The 27295-nt window shown below is 43.8% G+C and overlaps 1 protein-coding gene across 1 annotated transcript in view; it reads left to right on the forward strand.

The window, feature by feature from the left end:
* The window catches only part of LOC130367429 (testis-specific gene 13 protein-like), a 40073-nt gene that overhangs the window by 7038 nt on the left and 5740 nt on the right, over window positions 1-27295 (forward strand). Inside the window, exons 3-6 of the mRNA XM_056569848.1 lie at window positions 3316-3407; window positions 7206-7294; window positions 24211-24444; window positions 24796-24890. Coding sequence (XP_056425823.1) covers window positions 3316-3407; window positions 7206-7294; window positions 24211-24444; window positions 24796-24890 — 510 coding nt within the window. The remainder of the gene's footprint in view (window positions 1-3315; window positions 3408-7205; window positions 7295-24210; window positions 24445-24795; window positions 24891-27295) is intronic.

Here is a 27295-nt window from a genome sequence, read left to right on the forward strand (position 1 = left end):
TCTTCTCGGTCAAGGAAATTTTGGCTGCCAAAAAGGTCAGAGGGAAAAATTTTTTTTTAGTAGACTGGGAGGGTTGTGGTCCTGAAGAGAGATCCTGGGAACCTGAGGACAACATCCTTGACAAAAGTCTGCTCCTCAGGTTCTCAGGCTCCAAGAAGAGGGGGAGACCCAAGGGGGGGGGGTACTGTTACGCCGAGCGCTCCGGGTCCCCGCTCCTCCCCGGAGCGCTCGCTTCACTCCCTCCGCTGCAGCGCTCCGGTCACGTCCTCTGACCCGGGGCGCTGCGATCCCGCTGCCAGCCGGGATGCGATTCGCGATGCGGGTAGCGCCCGCTCGCGATGCGCACCCCGGCTCCCCTACCTGACTCGCTCCCCGTCTGTTCTGTCCCGGCGCGCGCGGCCCCGCTCCCTAGGGCGCGCGCGCGCCGGGTCTCTGCGATTTAAAGGGCCACTGCGCCGCTGATTGGCGCAGTGGTTCCAATTAGGGTTTTCACCTGTGCACTTCCCTATATTACCTCACTTCCCTTGCACTCCCTTGCCGGATCTTGTTGCCTTAGTGCCAGTGAAAGCGTTCCTTGTGTGTTCCTTGCCTGTGTTTCCAGACCTTCTGCCGTTGCCCCTGACTACGATCCTTGCTGCCTGCCCCGACCTTCTGCTACGTCCGACCTTGCTTCTGCCTACTCCCTTGTACCGCGCCTATCTTCAGCAGCCAGAGAGGTGAGCCGTTGCTAGTGGATACGACCTGGTCACTACCGCCGCAGCAAGACCATCCCGCTTTGCGGCGGGCTCTGGTGAAAACCAGTAGTGGCTTAGAACCGGTCCACTAGCACGGTCCACGCCAATCCCTCTCTGGCACAGAGGGTCCACTACCTGCCAGCCGGCATCGTGACATGGATTATAGCAGCTGATAAGTACTGGAAGGATTAAGATTTTTTAATAGAAGTAATTTACAAATTTGTTTAACTTTTTGGCACCAGTTGATTTAAAAAAAAAAAAAAAAAATCCGTGGAATATTCCTTTAATAAATCTGCCAGAAGAAACGGCAGCGGAAGTCGGTCTTAGTAAGCAATGTGTTGATTTATAATATTGTCTGAACTTTGTCCCTTAACACCTTGTTCTTTTAAAAGCATGAGGAGCCAAATTTTTTGCTATAAAATTTATAGCTCAATAACAGTTTATGTCTGTATCACAGCCAGGTATATGAAAAACAATCTATTCTTATTATGTGACTGTTGTAGCTGCCAGTGATCCATATCATATGAAAGACCTCTGTGAAAGACACTTGCTTTAAGACCTGGAAATGCATCTGATGGGTTTTTATTAGTGTCCGTACAGTGATTTTTTTTTCTTTTAAACATGAATTGAAGAATAAAGCTGGAAATTGTTTTATTTGGGCTGCTTGTTCATTACCTAATGTAGTTTTTCAAGTAGTCTTTGCAAGTCATTTAATACTTTGATCATGTGAGTCAAGGATTTCTATTAAAGAAACATTTGTTGAATGCTTTTTTTTTTAAAAGTGTACCTGTCCTTAACAAAAACTTTTTATATAATGTAGAGAATTATTATATGTAAATTTGTAATGCTCATTAGTTTATAAAATGTGTATATTTTTGTCCCAACAGCTATTGCCTGTGTGTCTATGTGAGGAGACCAAATACAGGAAGCGTGAGTGGACAAGCAGGGCTCTGGCAGGGCTCTGTACAGTGAGGAAATCATGGCTCTGTGCACTGAGGACAAGCAGGGCTCTGTAAACTGAGAACAAGCAGGGCTCTGTGCACTGAGGGCAAGCAGGGCTCTGTACAGTGAGGACAAGCAGGGCTCTGTACAGTGAGGACAAGCAGGGCTCTGTACAGTGAGGACAAGCAGGGCTCTGTACAGTGAGGACAAGCAGGGCTCTGTACACTGAGGACAAGCAGGGCTCTGTACACTGAGGACAAGCAGGGCTCTGTACAGTGAGGACAAGCAGGGCTCTGTACAGTGAGGAGAAGCAGGGCTCTGTACAGTGAGGACAAGCAGGGCTCTGTACACTGAAGACAAGCAGGCCTCTGTACACTGGAGGACAAGCAGGTCTCTGTACACTGAGGAAAAGCAGGGCTCTGTACATTGAGGACAAGCAGGGCTCTGAACATTGAGGACAAGCAGGGCTCTGTGCAGTGAGGACAATCAGGGCTCTGTGCAGTGAGGACAAGCAGGGCTCTGTGCGCTGAGGACAAGCAGGGTTCTGTGTACTGAGGACAAGCAGGGTTCTGTGCACCGAGGACAAGCAGGGCTCTGTGCACTGAGGACAAGCAGGGATCTGTGCACTGAGGACAACCAGGACTCTGTGCACTGAGGACAAGCAGGGCTCTGTGCACTGAGAAAAAGCAGGGCTCTGTGCACTGAGAAAAAGCAGGGCTCTGTGCACTGAGGACAAGCAGGGCTCTGTGCACTGAGGACAAGCAGGGTTCTGTGCACTGAGGACAAGCAGGGCTCTGTGCACTGAGGACAAACAGGGCTCTGTGCACTGAGGACAAGCAGGGCTCTGTACACTGAGGACATGCAGGGCTCTGTGCACTGTGGACAAGCAGGGCTCTGTGCACTGAGGACAAGCAGGGTTCTGTGCACTGAGGACAAGCAGGGCTCTGTACCCTGAGGACAAGCAGGGCTCTGTACACTGAGGACAAGCAGGGGTCTGTACACTGAGGACAAGCAGGGCGCTGTACACTGAGGACAAGCAGGGTTCTGTGCACTGAGGACAAGCAGGGCTATGTGCAGTGAGGCTCTGTTACATGCCCCCGGATCACACATGCCCCCGGATCACACAGTAGGATGAGTGACAAGTCAGGATCCTCCACAGAGCCCCGCTTGTTCTGCCCTCACTTCCTGTATTTGGACCCTCACAGAGACACACAGGCAATAGCTACAGGGACAGCATTTTTGCACCCAAAAATATACACATTTTTTAATCAATGTATATTACAAATATACATATAATGGTATTATGTACATTATATCAAAAGTATTTGCACACTTTAAGAAGAGAAAAAAACGATGGAGCTCTGAGAGAAAAACACAAAATGGGTAAAAAAAACAAAACGTAGACACGGTATGCAGCGTTTAAAAAAATAAATAAAAAAAAACTGCCAATAAGCCTAAAAAGGCCCCTTAAAGGAGAAATAAATGTCTCAAAGTAAAATGAATTGTAGATATTGTATGCATTTTATATTTGCCAATTGCAATGTGTGTTTTTTTTTCCATAATGTTTATCCATAGGAACGCATTATGTAAAATCCCCATTAAGGGCATGTGTGCTGAACAGTAACCTAATTCGTTCCAGGGTTCTGGGTGAAGAGTTGGCTCAATATTTTCTTGACCCTTCCTCTGCAGTTCCAGTAAATGCTGTACATCCTTTGCTTCTTGAGAAGTCAGGTAAAAAACTGTGTAATCTTTTTTTGGTTTACAAAAATATATATAAGAAACAGGATCAGCTCACCACCATCTGAGGTAGTGTCGAAGGAACATGGAGAATGTGATAGAAGCACAGAGATGAAACACCTAAGCAATGAAGCACCTGAACAAATACAGGAAGAGAAAAAGTAGCAGTCCTCCAGCTCCCAAGTTAAAACTTCAAAGCTTCAATAGTACATTTAAAATAGCAAAAACAGGAGGAACAAAGAAAAGTGTATAAAAAACAAAACAAATGAAAGCCTACACATTTGGACAATATCAGATCCAAAAATATTTTATATGTTGTTACGGATGAAAATTTTTGTAATATGGTTGTTCACATTTTTTGAATATTTAACCGGTTGCCATTTAATTACAAGCTGGCTCGTCCTGAGACAGCAACCGTTGTATGGTGCGGGCTCCCAACTTGAGCCCACGTCATACCGGCTGGCCCCCAGCTGATTCCTGTAGCTGGGGGCCAGCGTTAATAGTGATTGTCGTGGCCGGCTATTAACCCTTCCAGTTGGGTAGATTGCCCCCCCCCCCGCAGTAACATCGCAGGGCAGCGATCCACTGCTGAGGTAGCCTGAGGGCTTACCTCTCCTCCTGTGGCTGCTGCGGCTCTGAGAATGATAAAGCCTGGCAGGACCAGGCTTTATCAATCGAGTGCAGAGCACACAGATCAATGTGGTTCTATGAAACCACATTGATCTGTATGAGGAATCTAATTATTCCACCTGAAAGTCCCCTAAGGGGACTAAAAGTGTAAAAAAAAAAAAAAAGTTGAATAAAAAATTAGAAAAAACACCCATTAAGCCATTCCTTATTAAAGTTTAAATCACCCCCTTTTCCCAAATTCCATATAAAAAATATGTATCCATTATAAAAATAAACATATGTGGTATTGCCGCGTGCATAAATGTCTGAACTATAAAAATATATCATTAATTAAACCGCATGGTCAATGGCGTACGTGAAAAAAATGCCAAAATCCAAAATAGCTTATTTTTGGTCACTTTTTATATAATGAAAAAATTAATAAAAAGCGAAAAAAAAAGTCTGATCAATAGAAAAATGGTACCGATAAAAAATTAAGATCACGGCAGAAAAAAATTAACCCTAATACCGTCCCCCTAATAAAAAATTTAGGGGTCAGAAGATGACAATTTTAAACATATTTATTTTCGTGCATGTAGTTATAATTTTTTACAGAAGAAAACATCAAACCTATATAAGTAGGGTATCATTTTAATCGCATGGACCTACAGAATAAAAAGAATATGTCATTTTTTCTGGAAAATATGCTGCATAGAAACGGAAGCCCCCAAAATTTACAAAATTGTGCTTTTTCTTCAATTTTGTTGCACAATGATTTTTTATTTTTTTTGGTTTTGCCATAGATTTTTGGGTAAAATGACTGATGTAATTACAAATTAGAATTGGTGACTCAAAAAATAAGCCATCATATGGATTTTTAGGTGCAAAATTGAAAAGGTTATGATTTTTAAAAGGTAAGGAGGAAAAAACGAAAGTTCAAAAACAGAAAAACGCTCGGATCTTAAGGGGTTAATAAAGAAAACTGCTCCTGAAAATCCCACCACTAAGGGTTCCCATACCTACTAGGATACTAACCAGTCCTGCATCAGCTTGTCCATGGGTCATGAACAAAAGACGACTCATGGACAAGGCTGCATGACACACCAATCACCACAAGGGAGGGACATGCCCCCTTCCCTGAGAGGATTTCTAACAATGTGAGCTAATGAAAAGAGGTATTTTAATAATACATATAGTTGATGAGGAATAAAAATTAGATGTATATGGTCGGGATTAGGTACTGAGTAACATACACTGCTCAAAAAAATTAAGGAAACACTAAAATAACACATCCTAGATCTGAATGAATGAACTAATCGTATAAAATACTTTCGTCTTTACATAGTAGAATGTGCTGACAACAAAATCACACAAAAATTATCAATGGATATCAAATTTATCAACCCATGGAGGTCTGCATATGGAGTCACACTCAGTCACACTCAGTGGAAAACCACACTACATGCTGATCCAACTTTGATGTAGTGTCCTTAAAACAAGTCAAAATGAGGCTCAGTAGTGTGTGTGGCCTCCACGTGCCCATATGACCTCCCTACAATGCCTGGGCATTCTCCTGATGAGGTAGCAGATGGTCTCCTGAGGGATGTCATCCCAGACCTGAACTAAAGCATCCGCCAACTACTGGATAGTCTGTGGTGCAACGTGGTGGCATTGGTGGATGGAGAGAGACATGATGTACCAGATGTACTCAGTCGGATTCAGGTCTGGGGAACAGGTGGGCCAGTCCATAGCATCAATGCCTTCCTCTTGCAGGAACTGCTGACACACTCCAGCCACATGAGGTCTTGCATTGTCTTGCATCAGGAGGAACCCAGGGCCAACCGCACCAGGTCTCACAACGGGTCTGAGGATCTCATCTCACCAAACCGGTCATGCTGGAGGATGTTGCAGGCAGCAGAACATTCTTCACGGCATCTCCAGACTCTGTCACGTCTGTCACATGTGCTCAGTGTGAACCTGCTTTCATCTGTGAAGAGCTCAGGGCGCTAGTGGCGAATTTGCCAATCTTGGTGTTCTCTGGCAAATGCCAAACGTCCTTCATAGTGTTGGGCTGTAAGCACAACCTCCACTTGTGGACGTCGGGCCCTCATACCTCCCTCATGGAGTCTGTTTCTGACCATTTGAATGGACACATGCACATTTGTGGCCTGCAGGAGGTCCTTTTGCAGGGCTCTGGTAGTGCTCCTCCTGCTCCTACTTGCACAAAGGCAGAGGTAGCAGTCCTGCTGCTGGGTTATTGCCCTTCTATGGCCTCCTCCACGTCTCCTGATGTACTGGCCTGTCTCCTGGTAGCGCCTCCATGCTCTGGACACTACGCTGACAGACACAGCAAACCTTCTTGCCACAGCTTGCATTGATGTGCCATCCTGGATGAGCTGCACTACCTGAGCCACTTGTGTGGTTTGTAGGCTCCGTCTCATGCTATAACTAGAGTGAAAGCACTGCCAGCATTCAAAAGTGACCAAAACATCAGCCAGGAAGCATATGAACTGAGAAGTGGTCTGTGGTCACCCCCTGCAGAACCACTCCTTTATTGGGGTGTCTTGCTAATTGCCTATAATTTCCACCTGTTGTCTGTTCCATTTGCACAATAGCATGTGAAATTGATTGTCAATCAGTGTTGCTTCCTGAGTGGACAGTGTGATTTCACAGAAGTGTGATTGACTTGGAGTTACATTGTGTTGTTTAAGTGTTCCCTTTGTTTTTTTGAGCAGTGTATTCATTATTTAGAGGTACGCTTTAATCATGGTGTAGGCGTTTCATTCGCAGTCTGCTGGAAGTGGCCGTTCAGACCCCTGCAGGAAGCCGCGGCAGACGACCCCCTTCCATGTATCTCTATGGCATACATGGAGGGGGCATGTTGGCAGACTGCCGGACCCTGTTCAGAAGATCGCGGGGGGTCCCTGTACTCAGACCCCCTGCAATCTATAGCTAATCCCCTATCCTTTGGATAGGGGATAAGTTATTTTTTTCACCACAGAACTCCTTTAAAGCCTTGAAGTTTTAACTTGTTTGAAAATTATATCCTTCAGTCAGATGAGTTAGTGTTTTTAGTGAAAATGGGTTCGTTATTACTCTTTTATAAGTGACTTTGCTCTGCAGTTTACTTTCATAAAAGCAACTCAAATCTCTGAAATAATAGCACATCATTGTTATTTCAAGGTCAAAGTGCAAAAGTTTACTGGAGAGTTCTTCGTGAGTCCTCTGATGCACAACTGCAAGAAATTACCACTTTACAAGAAACACCAAAGGTGACTGCTCTGTTATTTGTTGTGCTTAGAGATGAGCGAATTTTTTAAAAATTTGATTCAGCCGATTCGCAGAATTTTCCGAAAAAATTTGGTTTGGGTCGAATTTATTTGCAGCGAATCACTATTAAAAATGGCTATTTCTGGCCAACAGAGAGCCTCAATAGGGGTGTAGAACAGTTTGCGTTGTCCTAACACGCATCGAGAGTGTACTGTGTTAGTGAAATAATACTGTAATTCAGTATGACATGCAGATTACAGGCATTGCTATTAGAATCACTGCTGCAGAGCGTCTTGATGTGGCCGATTTTTTATGTAATTTTTATTTAATTTAACTTGAATTTATTTACATTTTTTGATTACCCATTCTGGTGAGCATCGAGCTGGTGATCAGCCCCTGCCTCTCAGCGCACCCCCATACTCTTAGTGTCCACTTGAAAAGGGAAGGAATGCAGTACTAGCAACTTGGACAGGAGCACATTCATTTTCTGTGCCATTGAATAAGTAGGCGCATAAAGCTAGAAATGGCTGCAGTGAAAAAGCTCGTACTTGTATCTTAAAATTGAGCTGGCGGTCCTCCGCCAAGCGAGATATCATCTGTTCCAGCACCTGCCCCACAGCGCCCCCCTGACTGTGAAAGTGTGAATGTTTCATTTAATCAGTTATGGCTCATTGTTATCACTCCAAGCTGTTTCATTGGATTATTGGGATAATTCCATAGGTAATATGACGTCAACAACCATAGGGCAAACAAAAATAACCCCTAGGTACTCATCAGAACCAAAAATTGCCGAAAACATAATGATAAATACATATCATACGTAAAATTATTATTGTAAACCCAAAAAAATGGTATGGTATAAATAACACAGAAGTTTCTTGATTATTATCAGGTAATAACCCCCGAATATTTAATAATGGAGAATAACATCTTTTGTCTTATTGAGGCCTTTTGGAAACCTAGTATCTAATTTTAAGATCCAAAAAAGTTCACGGTCCATTAGTTTCCGTCTATGATTGCCTCCCCTAAGGGGACGTGACACCCTCTCTATCCCTTGCAATCGAATAGTAGAAGTGTCCCCTACATTTCTACTGTTAAAATGCGGAATATCTGATAGATGCTTCCTAATACGTGTTTTTAGAGCAATAGTTGTGCACCCGACAAAAATAAATAACGTACTTAGTATTGCAGTTGATATACTGCTTTACTGAAAAAGACTCGTGACTGGTACAAGACTGAAATTGTGTTCCAGGAGATAGAATTTTGCAACAAGTGCATACATTATACATTTGAAGATCCCTTTAGGCTCCAACCATATTGGATTTTACATTAAAACAGACTTGGAGACAGCTTCTGTCCCAAAGTTGGGGCACGATGTGCCACACACCTCTAACCTCCAGTTATGATTGGAGCAAAAATTGGGTCAAATAAGACAATGGGCATTTATTTCTTGATAATGTTACATATAGATTTGTATTGTTAGCTATATGAGGTGGAAAAAACCACTCCGCTATTTTCTACAAACATATTTTCTTTTCTCACCCGAAAGATCTTACTACTTATGGGGTGGACCATGGTAGTTCTGTCCCTTCTCTCTGCTATTTTCCGAGCTCTATTAATGTTCCAAGCCGGATAGCCTCTCTCTGACAAACGTCTGCTGATATCATCAGCTTCCATCCTAAAATCTGATAATCTGGAACAATTTCTCCGAGCGCGGATCATCTCACCAGTAGGTATGTTATGAATGACATAAGGAGGGTGACGTGATCCCGCATGGAGAGTTGAATTAACTGACATTTCTTTTCTATATGTCCTGATTATGACAGCATGTGTTTCTCTATCTCCCTGTAATTTTAAATCAAGAAAAGAAATGTCCGTGGTGTGATGACTCAATGTAAAAATTTACCCTAAAGAATTGTTATTTAGGTAATAACTGAACCCCTGTATGGCCGCTACATCGGACCCCCAAATAAATTGGAGGTCATCAATGTAGCGGCCATACCAAATAATAGAGGGGATATGGGGGTTATGGGGTGCGAAAGTTCTCCCTCTCCCACCAACACATATATGTTGGTGAGAGAGGGAGAAAATTTCGCCCCCATCGAAGCGCCTGTGATCTGCAGGTAGTACTGGCCATTAAACATTAAAAAATTATGTGTTAAGAGATATTCTACCACTACGACCAAGTACTCCTGCAGATCAGAGGAATAAGAAGAAAACTCTTAAGAAACCAACTTAATGCAATCAAAGCCAAGTCGTGCGGAATGACAGAGTACAATGCTGTCACATCAGCAGTGATCCAACTATAGTGGTCCTGCCACTCTAGTTTATCAAATGCTGCCAACACTTGTTGGGTATCTTTAATGTACCCTGGCATATGGGGAATGTATGGTTGTAGCATGTTGTCTGTCCTATATTATTTGGAAAACATGTTTTGCTATACATAGACAAAAAATACACAAAATTATGGAATGAGAAGAATACACAGGTGGACTTTGGCTGCATTATTTGGTTATATTCAAATGTTGGATATTTTTTCCAGGCACCCAAATGTTAATCATTGTGTATTCATGCTTTTTCTTTTATAGATTCCCTATGTGGGATTTTATTTATTTTGATTTATTTTGTGTAATAAAATTGTATTTGTTTGTCTACTTATAATTTCATGTCACATATATTTTTATTTGTGGAATTTTATGATTCATGCAAAAAATTCTTTTTGAATGGACATGAGGGAGTTAATGCAATTTGCACAGGTCTTTTTCACCTGTTTTGCATTTGAACCTTCCCACATACCCATATATATGATCCGTGCAGTGTATTCACTGTATGAGTAAGGCCAGCACCTGGCCGAAACGCATCATATCCTGTTTGTACCTGTGATCCGTGTAGCTTCATGTGAATAAAGACGGCTTATTGATCTGTAATTTTTCATTTTCACAAGTGGTAATAGGAGAAAATGTCACCGTAAATTTGTAAATACATTTCTTTGGAGTAAGGACATACCTCATATTAGAACGTAAACTGCTCTGCGGGTGCACACCAGGTCTCGGAAGAGCAGGAAGAAAAATGTTTTTTACTTTTTTTTTAACCTGTCCCTATACTGAAGCTCACCCTGCACTAACACCTTTTCTTCAGCCCTAAGAGGCACAGATCTTCACCGAGGGGGGTCCCTGGCTCCTTCTCTCTACCCGCTGACTGAACACGGTGGGCTAGCAGAGCTGAGAGAAGGGGACATTAACACCTCCCATGCCGGCTGCTATTGGTCGGATGTCGTACTTCTGAAAAAAATCATAACTACATGCACGGAAAATAATACATTTAAAATTGTCCTCTTCTGACCCTTATAACTTTTTTATTTTTTTTGGGCTGATTGAGAGCTCATATTTTGTGCAGTGATCTGAGGTTTTTATCGGTACCATTTTTGTTTTGATCGGACTTTTTGATCACTTTTTATTCATTTTTTATGGTATAAAATGTGACCAAAAATACACTATTTTGTAATTTGGATTTTTTTTGCTCATACGCCATTGACCTTGCGGTTTAATTAACTAAATATTTTTATAGTTCGGACATTAACGCACGCAGCGATACCACATATGTTTATTTTTATTATGTTTATATATTTTTTTATATGGAATTTGGGAAGAGGGGGGTGATTTAAACTTTTGATAAGGAAGGGGTTAAAGTGTGTGTGTTTTAACCTTTTTTATTACTTTTTTTTTTTACACTTTTAGTCCACTTAGGGGACTTTTATGAGGAATCATTTGATTCCTCATACAGATCAATGTGGTTCCATAGAACAACATTGATCTGTGTGCTCTGTGCTCAATTGATAAAGCCTGATCCTGCCAGGCTTTATCATTCTCAGCGCAGGAGCCGACACTACAGGAGAGGTAAGCCCTCAGGCTACCTTAGAAATGGATGGCCCCCCTCCCGCTATTGGGCTACGGGGGGGCAATCCACCCCACTGGACCACCAGGGACGGGATAAAGACACCTTTCGATGCTGCTTTCAGCCTTGACAGCGGCGATCTAAAGAGTTAATAGCTGGCTACGGAGATTGACGCATGTCGGCTATTAACGCCGGCCCCCAGCTACAGGATTCAGCTGGGGGCCGGCCGGTATGACGCGGGCTCGAGTCAGGAGCCTGCGCTATACTGCGTTAAAGGCACATGGACGAGTATTGACGTCCATGGTCGTTAACAGGTTAAATCTGTTTGGCACTATACATATTTGTGAAGTGTTTGTGTGGCACCATGGTCAATCTACTCTGATGCATCTGGCATTGGTGGGTGGAAACCCTGGGTGATCCATGCCTGATTCATCTTCACAAAGGTCAGTCTCTCCACATTTTTTGTGGACAGACGAGTTCTCCCTGGGGTGACTATGGCCCCCGCCGCACTAAACACCCACTCTGATGGCACACTACTGGCCGGGCAGCACAGCTTTTCCAGGGCAAACTCTGCTAGTTGCGGCCACAAATCAAGTTTGGCTGCCCAGAAGTCCAGCGGATCTTCAAGGTGTGTTGGCATGGGAATGTCAAGGTATGCCACCACCTGCTGGTTCAGGTCCTGCTCCAGGTCTACCTGCTGCTGATGAGTTGCTTCACTATGCGGGTGAAGAAAGGTACTCATCATCGACGGTAGACTCAGGCTGCTGCTAATGGAGCTGGTACTGCTCCTGCCACCCCACCCCTCCCCAGCAGCGATGGCAGTGGAAGGTGAGCGCAGAGGGACCCCCCAAATCAGACCTGTGAGAGGATAGTCGATGGCGCCGATAGGCATCGGCCAACTGACTACGTAGGATATCTCTGTAGTAGGTCAGTTTGTCCTCCATCTCAGTGGGTGTAAAAAAGGCCCCCATTTTGTGGCAGTAACGAGGGTCCAATAAGGTGGAGAGCTAGAAGTCATCCCACTGCCAAATGGTGACATTTTGAATGTCACTACGCAAGCAAGTGAGCATGCATTCTGCCATTTGTGCAAGTGACTTGGAGGAACTCCCCGCCTCCATCGCCACTGCATACTGCCACGGTGTGTCTGGGTCCTCTGTCTCGCCTTCCTCATAACCATCTAGCTCCTCTCCTCCTCTGGCTGCTCCTGCTCCTCCTCAGATGACTAGAAAAACCACCCCTAAACTGTGCTCCACTGTGCCCCTGCCCCTTCTCCTCCAGTTCAGCCCCCACAGGGCTCATGTGGCCGTGAAATGTAGGTTCCACGTCTCCATTGCCCTGACCAGCCATCGTTTCCACATGTTGTAGGAAATGAAGCAGTGGAATGATGTTATTCATCCCATAATCCTGGCGACTGACTATTAATGTGGCTTCCTCAAAGGGTCTGAGCAAACAGCAGGTGTCACGTACCAGCTGACACTGGTTGACATTGAAGTTACACAGGGGAGTCCCCCTATCCGCTTGGATCATCAAGAAATAGGTGATGGCTTTTCACTGTTCGTATAGTCGGTCCAACATATGGAGGGTGGAATTCCAACGTGTGGCAAAGTCGCAAATCAGACTATGTTGGGGGATACCGTTCTGACGCTGCAGCTCAAGGAGGGTGTGCTTTGCGGTGTAAGAGTGGCTGAAGTGCATGCAAAGTTTCCTACCCATTGTTAGGATGTCTTGCAAATGGGGGGGGGGGACACTTCAGGAACCGCTTGACAACCAGATTGAACATGTGTGCCATGCAGGGCGCATGGATCAGCCTTCCTTGTCGCAGCACAGACAAGATGTTCTTCCCGTTGTCAGTCACCATGGTTCCCATTTCCAGTTTTTGTAGAGTAAGCTATGCTCCGATTTCTTTATGAATGACTTTTAGCAGTTCCTCCCCTGTGTGACTCTGTTCAAAAAGGCAAACCATGTGAAGAACAGCGTGACACCGCCGTGCCCGGCACACATGGTATGCTGAAGGGGCACCGAGACTTGTCTGTGCAGTGGAGGCTGAGGATACGGTGGAGGATGAGGAAGCAGAGTCGCACACTGTCACAGGACCAACGGCCTGAGAGCATGAAGGAGGAAGCAGCGTGACCTGTCCAAGTTGGTGTTGTGGCTGTTCAGGAACCACATTCACCCAGTGGGCCATAAAGGACATGTATTGTCCCTGACCATAGTTACTGCTCCAGAAGTCGGCACTGCCATACACTTTGGTACACACCGACTGGCGCACCTTCTGCTCCACAAAATTGTGCAGGGCTGGTACTGCCTTCTTCGCTAAGAAATGATGGCTTGGGACTCTCCACCTTGGCTAGGCACAAGTCATCAGTTCTCTGAAAGGTGCAGAGTCCGCCACTTGAGAAAGGAGGTACTGCAGCACCAGCAACTTGGACAGGAGCACATTCAGCTTCTGCGCCGTTGGATGAGTGGGCGCATGCTGTTGTCTCTTGGACATGGCTTCACCGATGGATTGCTGGCGCAATGACTGACTAAAAGTAGGAGGAGCAGGAGCATCTGGAGTGACAGAAGGAGGGTATGACACACAGCTCCCATCAGAGCTTTGGCTGGCTGGCTGAAACAGGGAGCAGCGTGGCACTGGGTGATGCAGCAGGTTGGACCACTACATCGGAGCCACGGTTCTCCCAGGCCGCTTTATGGTGGTGCAGCATATGTTGACGCAGGGCTGTGGTGTCAACATTGGGACTCTGGCCACGCTTCACCTTCTGCCGACACATCTTGCATGTGGCTATGTTAACCTCCTCAGGATGCTTGATGAAAAACTGCCACACCGCCAAGTAGCTGATTTTCCCACCAACAGTCGGCACTAATTGACTGCTACTGCCGCCGACTCCAGGAACCCCTGTTCCACTATCTTCCGGGAAGATAGGCTGCCGTGAAGCAGGTGGTCTCCCCCAGGTACGTTTGGCTCCAGAATTTCCACTTCTGCCACCATGCTGACTGCAAACCATGCTACCACCTTGCTGACTCAGCTGCTGCCTCACGGGCAACCTGCAACCCTCTTCTCCTGATAATGATGAAGCCCCTTCTGCGCTTGGCTCCCAACTGTGATCGGCTTCATCATCATCATCATCATCAACAATTGTCTGCATGTCACTGATATCCTCCTCAGGTTCCTCAACAGTATCTGCTTCAGGACCCTGAATGCTGGCAACAACGCCTCCCACGTCACTCTCCCCATCACTGCTTGCCCTCCTAGCGGAGGAATCAGCGGATGTCTTCTACACTTCTTGTCTGGCTTCTAGTTGCTGACTGTCCTCTATTAGATCGTCCTCACTGAATAGTGGAGCTGAACCCACAGCATAAGATACTTCTTTAGGGAAAGGAACAGCATAGGACAGAGGCAATGGGAGGACAGGGACTGCTCCCGGGCCATGCCAACTGAGGGTGGGGTCTGAGGAACCAACCGACTGTTGACTGGGGGTATCAGATGTCACTTGTGATGAAGTGAATGACTGTGTTAACCAATCGATGATGGCAGATGGGTTGCTGGTCGAGACACGACCACAAGCTGATACCGGGAGATCAGGCCTCTCGCTGTAACTCCTGCTGCCACTCACCCCTAGTCTGCTGCGCCTGATGAATTTAGGCCTCTGCCACTCCTCTGGCACTTCTCTGCCTGACATACGTAGTGCGTTTATGAGGGGAGTATAATACACTTCACTAAGCTTAAAACAGTATTTGTCTAGAACAACAGCAGGTGTGTACTTTTGGCTGTCCTTTAACAGTATCTAGGCCCTTAAGATTTTAACAGGTACAAAGTAGTACACTGCTTAGATGTAGGTGTGTGGTATGCACTTATGAGGGCAGAAAAATGCACTACAGTACGCTTAAAAATGTACTGGAGTAAAACACCAGCCCGTGATTACTTTTGCCTGGCCTTTCACAGTATCTAGGCCCTTGACAGATTAACAGGTACAAAATAGAACACTACTTAGTTGTAGGTATGTGGTATGCACTTATGAGGGCAGAAAAATATGCTACAGTATGCTTAAAAAAAATGATTTTTGCACAACACCAGGAGTACACAACAGTTCTGCAGCACACAGTTGCTGTGTACTAAACCCAAAATTGCACTCTCTCAAAGACTATTAGGAATAGACTGCTGGGTATTATACCATCTGCAGACTAGTATAACCAGCAGACCATTTGTTGTGAAACAAAGACACAGAATTGCGCTGAAAAATTATTCCTTTATCCTCTGCTAAGGTTTCTCCAGCTGAGCCAGCTTGTTCAAATTTATGAGGCAACACACAGCTCTCTGCCCCTCTCTGTAATACAATGCTGCAGAACGTGACTGGAGTGGCTGCAGTAAAACTTATTTTCAGTGAAAAATGCACTGCTCTCTGTCCACCAGAACGCTGACTTGACTAGGAGGTGAAACGCTGCTGGAAAAAGCTTGTCTGTGTAACACACAGCACTATCCTATCGCAGTGAAAGGAAGTGACTCGCTGGAATATGGCTGCCGATTATGTAGGGCTGTGACATCATAGGGGTGACTGACTGCTGATAGGCTGCATCCTCCATGTGATTCAGGGTCATCCCGCCTACCCTTGCTCCCGCCTTCCCAGCGTTCCTTGCCCCATGTCTTCACATGTGGATCTGCCATTTTAGATGCCCTGGGGCCTGGACCGCACTTAACCCCTTCCCGACCTATGACATACCTGTACGTCATGAGTGGGAAGGTGTTCCCGACCCATGACATACAGGTACGTCATGAACATTTTTGCCGCTACTCACGGCATCCCGCAGCGCTCGGTAAGATGGTGGTAGCTGATAGCCAGCCATCTTACCATGCGACCACGGGGGTATTCATCCCCCCCAGCGATCGCTGGTAGCAGCGTGGTGTGTGAGTCCCGATCACGGGGATCAAGACACATACCGCTCTGCTAAGTGTCCCTTACCCGTCCCCCGGCGTCACTTACCCGGCCATGCTGTGTCCCGAGCGGTCCCGGCGCGAGCGGCATCCTCCAGGCGGTCCCAGCGGTGGTGCGTCCCGGCGGTGAGTTTCCAGCAACAGGGCGGCATCTTCATTGGCAGCAGTGGAATCGCCGTAAAGCGATCTCACCGCTGCCTGTGGGAGCTTCAAAACTGAACCTCCCAGCATGCCCAGACAGCCTTTGGCTTTCTGTGCATGCTGGGAGTTGTAGTTTTGCAACATCTGGAGTTCCACAGTTTGGAGACCACTGTATAATGGTCTCCAATCTGTGCTCTTCCAAATGTTGCAAAACTACAAATCTCAGCATGCTCAGTCTGTCCAGGCATGCTGGGAGTTGTAGTTCTGTAACATCTGGAAGAGCACAGATTGGAGACCATTATACAGTGGTCTCCAAACTGTGGACCTCCAGATGTCGCAAAACTACAACTCCCAGCATACCAGACTGCCCAAGCATGCTGGAAGTTGTAGTTCAGCAACATCTGATCCTTCAGATATTGCCGAACTACAACTTCCAGCATGCCTGGGCAGTCTGGGCATGCTGGGAGTTGTAGTTTTGCAACAACTGGAGGCACACTAGTTGGGAAACATTGTCCGTTTCCTAACTCAGTGTTTCCCAACCCGTGTGCCTCCAGCTGTTGCAAAACTATAACTCCCAGCATGTACTGACAGACCATGCATGCTGGGAGTTGTAGTTTTGCAACAGCTGGAGGCACACTGGTTTGGAAACACTAAGTTAAGTAATAAACTTTCAAGTATTTTGCAACCAGTATGCCTTCAGCTGTTGCATAATTACAACCCCCAGCATGCACGGACAGCCAAAGGGCATGCTGGGAGTTGTAGCAGTATGCCTCTAGCTGTTGCATAACTACAAGTCCCAGCATTCCCTTCTGCTGTCACTGCATGCTGATATTTTAAGTTTTTGCAACAGCTGAAGGCACACTGGTTGCGAAACACCAGTTTGTTATCTAACTCCGTGTTTCGCAACCAGTGTGCCTCCAGCTGTTGCAAAACTACAACTCCCAGCATGCACGGACAGCCAAAGGGCATGCTCGGAGTTGTAGTTTGCAACAGCTGGATGTTTGCCCCCCCCCTCCCCTCAATGTGAATGTACAGAGTACACTCACATGGGCGGAGGTTTACAGTGAGTGCTGAAAATTTGAGATGGCGCAAATTTTGCACTGCAGCTGAAACTCCCAGCGGTAAACTTGCGTTAACCTCTGCCCGTGTGACTGTACCCTAAAAACACTACACTACACTTACCTAAAATAAAAAGCAAAAAAACACTACATATACACATACCCCTAAACAGCCCCCCCCCCCCAATAAAAATGAAAAACGTCTGGTACGCTGTTTCCAAAACGGAGCCTCCAGCTGTTGCAAAACAACAACTCCCAGTATTGCCGGACAGCCCTTGACTGTCCAGGCATGCTGGGAGTTTTGCAACAGCTGGAGGCACCCTGTTTGGGAATCACTGGCGTAGAATACCCCTATGTCCACCCCTATGCAAATCCCTAATTTAGGCCTCAAATGCGCATGGCGCTCTCTCACTTTGGAGCCCTGTCGTATTTCAAGGCAACAGTTTTGGGACACATATGGGGTATCGCCGTACTCGGGAGAAATTGCCTTACAAATTTTGGGGGGCTTTTTCTTCTTTAACCCCTATGAAAAGGTGATGTTGGGGTCTACACCAACATGTTAGTGTTTAAAAATGTAATTTTTTACACTGACATGCTGGTGTTGCCGCATACTTTTCATTTTCACAAGAGGTAAAAGGGAAAAAAGACCCTCAAACATTGTAATGCAATTTCTCCCGAGTACGGAGATACCCCATATGTGGGCGCAAAGTGCTCTGGGGGCGCACAACAAGGCCCAGAAGGGAGAGTGCACCATGTACATTTGAGGTGATTTGCACAGGGGTGGCTGATTGTTACAGCAGTTCTGACATAAACGCAAAAAAATAAATATACATATGTGACCCCATTTTGGAAACTACACCCCTCATGGAATTTAATAAGGGGTGCAGTGAGAATTTACACCCCACTGGTGTATGACAGATTTTTGGAACAGTGGTCTGTGAAAATGAAAAATAAAAATTTTCACTTGCACAGTCCACTGTTTCAAATATCTGTCAAACGCCAGTGGGGTGTAAATGCTCACTGCACCCCTTATTAAATTGCATGAGGGGTGTAGTTTCCAAAATGGGGTCACATGTGGGGGGTCCACTGTTCTGGCACCATAGGGGCTTCCTAAATGGGACATGCCCCCCAAAAACCCTTTCAGAAAAACTCACTCTCAAAAATTCCATTGTCGCTCCTTCCATTCTGAGCCCTCTACTGCGCCCGCCGAACACTTTACATACACATATGAGGTGTTTACTTACTTGAGAGAAATTGGGTTACAAATTTTAGGGTGATTTCTCTCCTTTTACTACTTGTAAAAATTCAAAAATTGGGTCTACAAGAACATGCGAGTGTAAAAAATGAAGATTTTGAATTTTGTCCTTCACTTTGCTGCCATTCCTGTGAAACATGTAAAGGGTTAAAACACTTACTGAATGTCAGTTTGAATACTTTTGGGGGTGCAGTTTTTATAATGGGGTCAATTATGGGGTATTTCTAATATGAAGACCCTTAAAATCCACTTCCAACCTGAACTGGTCCCTGAAAAAGTACGATTTTGAAAATCTTGAGAAAAATTGGAAAATTGTTGCTGAACTTTGAAGCCCTCTGATGTCTTCCAAAAGTAAAAACATGTCCATTTTTTGATGCAAACATAAAGTAGACATATTGTATATGTGAATCAATATGTAATTTATTTGGAATGTCTATTTACCTTACAAGCAGAGAGTTTCAAAGTTAGAAAAATGCTAAATTTTCTAAGTTTTCATGAAATTTTTAGATTTTTTACCAAGAAAGGATGCAAGTATCAGTGAAATCTTACCAATAACATAAAGTAGAATATGTCACAAAAAAACAATTTTGGAATCATAATGATAAGTAAAAGCATTACAGAGTTATTAATGTTTAAAGTAACAGTGGTCAGATGTTCAAAAAATGCCAAGGTCCTGAAGGTGAAAATGGGCTGGGTCGTGAAGGGGTTAATGGAGTTTAATGAAGTAATTTGCGCAATAGAATCGTGGTGATATTCGCATTCATTGCGAATCAAATTTTTCATGAGATTCTTAACAAATTCGGATTTGTCAGATTCGATTCGCTCATCTCTAGTCGTGTTACTGTATTAAGCAGCTAGTACAGGACATACTACTTCCCTCTGTATCTATATTAGGCTGTTTATTTTTTTTTATTTCTATTTTTTTTATCTACTTTACTGAAATTATACTCGATTTGAGTGTTTCTGTAAAGCATAGTGAAAAAAAGAAAAACAACTAATACTGGATGTCATTAGCATTCTAGAATGTTGTAGAGCTCTATCCAAGGTTATACAAGAAAACCACCACACAAGGCCGGATCCTTTTCAGCACAGGCACTGCTAGCGCCCAGGAATCCAGTCCACCCTATGAAGCAGATGTGAACATAGCCTTAATGATATTTACTGCTGAGAGATTTGTTTGACAGATTAATGGCCATATTGAATAATAGCCAAAATTTCTCAAAGGCAATTTTATTTGCAAAGAGTCCAAAAATGTTTTAAAGAAAATGTATTAAACATTGCACATTTTCACTGTGTAAAGGTGCTTACACACACAGGCTGTTATATATATATATATATATATATATATATATATATATATATATATATATATATATAATGATTATTATTATTATATTACTGCAGTTATTGATGCACTTTAACCCCTTCAGGACCAAGCCCATTTTGGCCTTAAGGACCAGAGCGTTTTTTGCACATCTGACCACTGTCACTTTAAACATTAATAACTCTGGAATGCTTTTAGTTATCATTCTGATTCCGAGATTGTTTTTTCGTGACATATTCTACTTTAACTTAGTGGTAAAATTTTATGGTAACTTGCATCCTTTCCTTGTGAAAAATCCTAAAATTTTATGAAAAATTTGAAAATTTTGCATTTTTCTAACTTTGAAGCTCTCTGCTTGTAAGGAAAATGTATATTACAAATAAAAAAATTTTTTATTCACATATACAATATGTCTACTTTATGTCTGCATCATAAAAGTGACGAGTTTTTACTTTTGGAAGACACCAGAGGGCTTCAAAGTTCAGCAGCAATTTTCCAATTTTTCACAAAATTTTCAAACTCACTATTTTTCAGGGACCAGTTCAGGTTTGAAGTGGATTTGAAGGGTCTTCATATTAGAAATACCCCACAAAAGACCCCATTATAAAAACTGCACCCCCCAAAGTATTCAAAATGACATTCAGTCATCATTTTAACCCTTTAGGTGTTTCACAGGAATAGAAGCAAAGTGAAGGAGAAAATTCACAATCTTCATTTTTTACACTCGCATGTTCTTGTAGACCCAATTTTTGAATTTTTACAAGGGGTAAAAGGAGAAAATGTATACTTATATTTGTAGCCCGATTTCTCTCGAGTAAGCACATACCTCATATGTCTATGTAAAGTGTTCGGCGGGCGCAGTAGAGGGCTCAGAAGGGAAAGAGCGATAAGGGAATTTTGGAGAGCACGTTATTCTGAAATGGTTTTTGGGGGGCATGTTGCATTTAGGAAGCCCCTATGGTGCCAGAACAGCAAAAAACCCTCACATGGCATACCATTTTGGAAACTAGACCCCTTGAGGAACATAACAAGGAATAAAGTGAGCCTTAATACCCCACAGGTGTTTCACGACTTTTGCATATGTAAAAAAAAAATTATTTTTTTTCACTAAAATGTGTGTTTCCCCCCAAATTTCACATTTTTCCAAGGGTTAATAGCAGAAAATACCCCCAATATTTGTAACCCCTTCTCTTCTGAGTATGGAGGTATCCCATAAGTTGACCTGAAGTGCACTATGGGCGAACTACAATGCTCAGAAGAGAAGGAGTCATATTTGGCTTTTTGAGAGCAAATTTTGCTCGGGGGGCATGTCTCATTTAGGAAGCCCCTATGGTGCCAGAACAGCAAAAAAAAACACATGGCATACAATTTTGGAAACTAGACCCCTTGAGGAATGTAATAAGGAATAAAGTGAGCCTTATTACCCCACAGGTGTTTCACCACTTTTGCATATGTAAAAAAAAAAAAAAAATTTCCACAAAAATGCGTGTTACCCCCCAAATTTCACATTTTTGCAAGGGTTAATAGCAGGAAATACCCCCCAATATTTGTAACCCCTTCTCTTCTGAGTATGGAGGTACCCCATAAGTTGACCTGAAGTGCACTATGGGCGAACTACAATGCTCAGAAGAGAAGGAGTCATATTTGGCTTTTTGAGAGCAAATTTTGCTCGGGGGGCATATCGCATTTAGGAAGCCCCTCTGGTGCCAGAACAGCAAAAAAAAAACACATGGCATACCATTTTGGAAACGAGACCCCTTGAGGAACGTAACAAGGGGTACAGTGAGCATTTGCCCCCCACTGGTGTCTGATAGATCTTTGGAACAGTGGGCTGTACAAGTTTTCATTTTCACGGACCACTGTTCCAAAGATCTGTCAGACACCTGTGGGGGGTAAATTCTCACTGCACCCCTCATTACATTCAGTGAGGGGTGTCGTTTCCGAAATGGGGTCACATGTGGGGTTTTGTTTTTTTTGCGTTTGTCAAAACCGCTGTAACAATCAGCCACCCCTGTGCAAATCACCTCAAATGTACATGGTGCGCTCTCCCTTCTGGGCCTTGTTGTGCGCCCCCAGAGCACTTTGCGCTCACATATGGGGTATCTCTGTAGTCGGGAGAAATTGTGTTACAAATTTTGGGGGGCTTTTTTCCCTTTTACCTCTTGTGAAAATGTAAAGTATAGGGCAACATCAGCATGTTAGTGTAAAAAATTTAATTTTTTTACACTAACATTCTGGTGTAGACCCCAACATTTCCTTTTCATGAAGGGTTAAAGAAGAAAAAGCCCCCCAAACCTTATAACGTAATTTCTTCCGAGTACGGCGATACCCCATATGTCGCCCTAAACTGTTGCCTTGAAATACGACAGGGCTCCAAAGTGAGAGCGCCGTGCGCATTTGAGGCCTAAATTAGGGATTTGCATAGGGGTGGACATAGGGGTATTCTACGCCAGTGATTCCAAAACAGGGTGCCTCCAGCTGTTGCAAAACTCCCAGCATGTGTGGACAGTCAACGGCTGTCCGGCAATACTGGGAGTTGTTGTTTTTCAACAGCTGGAGGCTCTGCTTTGGAAACAGTGGCGTACCGGACGTTCTTATTGGGGGAGGGGGGCTGTGTAGGGGTATGTGTATATGTAGTGTTTTTAACTTTTTATTTTATTTTGTGTTAGTGTAGTGTAGTGTTTTTAGGGTACAGTAACATGGGCGGGGGATTACAGCGAGTTTCCCGGCGCAAAATTTGCTGCATCTCAAAATGCGAGAAACCCACTGTAAAAGCCTCACCCATGTGAATGTACCCTGTACATTCACAGGGGGGGGGTGCACCAGCTGTTGCAAAACCACAACTCCCAGCATGCATGGTCTGTTAGTGCATGCTGGGAGTTATAGTTTTGCAACAGCTGGAGGCACACAGGTTAGGAAACACTGAGTTAGAAACAGACAATGTTTACCAACCAGTGTGTCTCCAGTTGTTGCAAAACTACAACTCCCAACATGCCCAGACAGCTGAAGGGCATGCTGGGAGTTGTAGTTCGGCAACATCTGAAGGGCCAGATGTTGCTGAACTAAAACTCCCAGCATGCCTGGACAGTCAGTGCATACTGGGAGTTGTAGTTTTGCAACAGCTGGAAGAGCACAGATTGGAGACCATTATACAATGGTCTCCAAACTGGGGCCCTCCAGATGTTGCAAAACTACAACTCCCAGCATGTATGGTCTGTTAGTGCATGCTGGGAGTTATAGTTTTGCAACAGCTGGAGGCACACAGGTTAGGAAACACTGAGTTAGAAACAATGTTTCCCAATTAGTGTGTCTCCAGTTGTTGCAAAACTACAACTCCCAGCATGCCCAGACAGCTGAAGGGCATGCTGGGAGTTGTAGTTCGGCAACATCTGAAGGGCCACATGTTGCTGAACTAAAACTCCCAGCATGCCTGGACAGTCAGTGCATGCTGGGAGTTGTAGTTTTGCAACAGCTGGAAGAGCACAGATTGGAGACCATTATACACTGGTCTCCAAACTGGGGCCCTCCAGATGTTGCAAAACTACAACTCCCAGCATGCCCAGACAGCCAAAGGCTGTCTAGGCATGCTGGGAGTTGTAGTTTTCAGACTCCTAGAAGCAGCAGTGAAGATCTTCACTGCTGCTTCTGAGGACCATATACTTACCTGCCGGTCCCGTCGCTGCTCGTCCACGTGGCCGGTCCTGCCGCTGCTCCTCGGTCCCGCCAGGTAAGTCCGCCGGTCCCCTGATGTTCCCCTCCTATGCCGCAGGTCCCCGCGAGCCCCCGCAGCCATCGTCCCCCGTTCTGCCCGACTTCCAGGGGCGGGCAGTGCGGGGGATCTGAACTTTCACCCCAGATCACTGTGATTGGTCCACAGGGACCAATCACAGTGATCGCTGACCAGGACCATCAATGGATGGTCCTGGGGGTGAAGCAGAAGTTGTCCCCTGCTGGAAACAGCGGGACTTCTGCTGCGCATCGCCGGGTTAACGGAATGTCATTTATAAACGCCGGGATGCGCGAACGCACTGCACAACCCGGCGTTTATATATGACATTCTGCGGGAAGGGGTTAATAAACCAGGAGTGATTTCACAGATAATAAAAAAATCAGATATATAAAAAGCAATGTATACTACACTTGCTGGATCCACTTCTGGTTTGGCTAAAAAAAAAAAAAAATAAAAAATACATATGTGAATCCATCTGTATAGAATATAAAGTAGAATTTGGTAAGAGGAAGCCAGTTATACACGATCACTGAAAATTGCATTTTCCAGTCACTCCTGGATAAAGAGTTTTCTTTATTTTCCTTAGAGCTCATTCTTTGCCAAAATTCCTTCTTCAAAAGTTGTAGATCAGATTCAAGAATTCAGAAAAATGCTGGAGATAATGTACAGAGCATCTAAGATAAATCAGGACAAAGCTGCACTTATCATGAGCAACAACCCTCTCCCCGACTATGATCAATGGCAAAAGAATGAGTCACCAATGGAGTACCTGTACACAGAAGTCATCCAAACCAAGGGGCATGCTAACTCAAAAACCAAGGTAATTTGGGATCCTTTAATGCCTCTCAGCATGGACTGACTCTTTTTTAGGGTTTAGGGGTTAGCGTTACAGGATAGCCCTTTACTAGAGATCAGCAGTAGGGATCATGTATGCAAGCATTCCATTAATTTGTAATATCTACATAGTTGAGCTTTCTGTTGAAACAAATGGGGTATAGAAAAAGTCAGACAGCTATAATATTCCAAGGCAAATGCTGAGCACAGCCACACTGTAGGGGAAGTATAAGCTTCAGGTCACATCCAGTGACACAAAGTGCTGTATAATCGATCCTGTTCACTGACTATTTCTAATGGTAATTTGCATTTCTTTTTCTTTTTAAATAACTTAAAGAATCATTCAGATCTCCCTTCTTCGGATCACACAAATAGTAAGGAAGATCGTGAACTCAATGAGCAAGTAACCAAAGCTGGGAAGAAGAACTACAGGTTGGAATATATATTACATCTGTATCGAGGGCTACATGTCTATACATGTCATTTATTGATAAGTAAATCAAATACATAGATAATATAAGCATCCATTTAGTGTTGATGTATCAACCAAATCACATAAGCAGGTTGGCAGTTCCATGAATAGGATATTTATGTAGAGAAGAAATATGGCATATGAGAATAAAACAGTTATCCATTAAATGAAAGGTCTCTAAAGAATAGGTTCACATCTGCATTGAAGCTTCACTGGCACAATCTGTCAAAATAGTGTGAGCACCATGCAATTAGAACAGTGTTATACAAAATATCCAAAGTATATCAACATAAAACCTTTATTTTTTTTTAAATGTGATGATCATAATTAGAGAACAGCAATGAGTGTAGCACAGAGAAAGCTTGTAAGTAAATTTTCTGAAGGTTACAACAGTCACCAATAAGTAGGAAGTGTACAGGCCTTTGCTTTGAATGACTTCAGCACATCTGCGCCTCCCACAGGACATCACTAGTCTCTCACATTGCTCTGGAGGGATTTTGATCCATTCTTCCAGTCTCTCCCACACTTCTTTGACTGTTGTCGATTTCTCGGCCATAACTTTGTCACCAACGATTTTCCAGAGGTTTTCTATTGGGTTTAGATCAGGACTCTGGGCTTGCCATTTAATTGTTTCAAAGTTTTCAGTTTCAAGGAACTGCTTTACCTGTTTTGCTGTGTGACAGGGGGCATTGTCCTGCATGAACATTGCTGCTGATTGAGTGATGAGTGAGTGAGGGTTCAGTATTTCCCCAGTTTGTCGACAAACATAATGTTTCTCATCAGACACAAATAAATTAAACTTGCTTTCATCACTAAAATGAACTCTGGGCTAAAATGAACTCCTCTGTTCACACAACATGCTCCTCAGCAAAGGTGAGTCTAGCATTTTGATTCTTTCTGCTAATGAGAGGTTTGGTCACTGCAGAGTGGGCTTTCAGTCCAAATGCTCTTAAATGTCGAGACACTGTATGACTAGACAGATCTTTACCTTGTTCAGTGCTGGACTAACGAGCAATTCCAGCTGCAGTGTTGAAACGATTACCCATGGAGATTCTCCGCACTTTCCTGTCCTCTCTTGCATTTGTCTTTCGAGGGTGACCAGCCTTCTTGGGGGACTTGCATGAGTTTGTGATGTTGTAAAAATGCAATATTCTAGAAATCACAGACTTGGAATGACCAACTTCTCTTGCTAAGGCTGATAGGGTCACCCCTTTGGCCTTCATCTGGACAACCTGATGCCGGAGGGTTTCTTTAACTTTGGAACGGCACACCATTTTTTGCAAAGTCAGTGAAAACTGTAAAGTTAGGCTGTCAGTTAAATAGGGGTTGTCAGATCATTAAGGAAATTAGCACCTGTTGCCAGATTAACACCAATAACTTGCAGGTATCTGAAAGTGTTCTGTAATTTTGATCAGTGTTCTTTTTCAATTATCTCATTTACATTTTTATTCTGTGGTTTAAAATAAATACAACTTATGAAATAAGCTTAAAATACTGCTATTTTACTAATGTTAAGATATATTCACATAGGACTACACTATGTCCTTGACATTTAGGAAATTGTGTGTTTTTCTCAAATTTTCTCCAGTATATATATATATGCTGCTAAATATGGGTCTTTAAATGCATTTACATCACAGAATATGGGATAAATATATGATTTCTATGGTTATGACCACCAGAAATCATAAAGAGAATCTGTCAGCTGTGTTTGCTGCTATGCGCTGCAGACATTGTTTGCCAAACAGCCAAATCAACTTTTTATTTCTCAGCAAAGTGTCATGGAGGGGGAGCCAAGTTGTTCAAGTGCCACAGGCTGGCACACCTCCTCTCTTTCCCTCACCTTACATCTTCTTCTTCCATGACATACAGAATTCTGTAAATCAGTCAAGGAAGTGCTGGGAAGTGAAGGAGAGTGAGGAGCTTTAACCCCTTAAGGACTCAGCCCATTTTGGCCTTAAGGACTCAGACAATTAAATTTTTACGTTTTCATTTTTTCCTCCTCGCCTTCTAAAAATCATAACTCTTTTATATTTTCATCCACAGACTAGTATGAGGGCTTGTTTTTTGCGCGACCAGTTGTCCTTTGTAATGACATCACTCATTATATCATAAAATGTATGGCGCAACCAAAAAACACTATTTTTGTGGGGAAATTAAAAAGGAAAAACGCAATTTTGCTAATTTTGGAAGGTTTCGTTTTCACGCCGTACAATTTATGGTAAAAATGACGTGTGTTCTTTATTCTGAGGGTCAATACGATTAAAATGATACCCATTATTACGTACTTTTATATTATTGTTGCGCTTAAAAAAAATCACAAACTTTTTAACCAATTTAGTACGTTTATAATCCCTTTATTTTG

The sequence above is a fragment of the Hyla sarda genome, chromosome 4 (genome assembly GCF_029499605.1).
Source record: "Hyla sarda isolate aHylSar1 chromosome 4, aHylSar1.hap1, whole genome shotgun sequence".
NCBI classification, from domain to species: Eukaryota; Metazoa; Chordata; class Amphibia; order Anura; family Hylidae; genus Hyla; species Hyla sarda.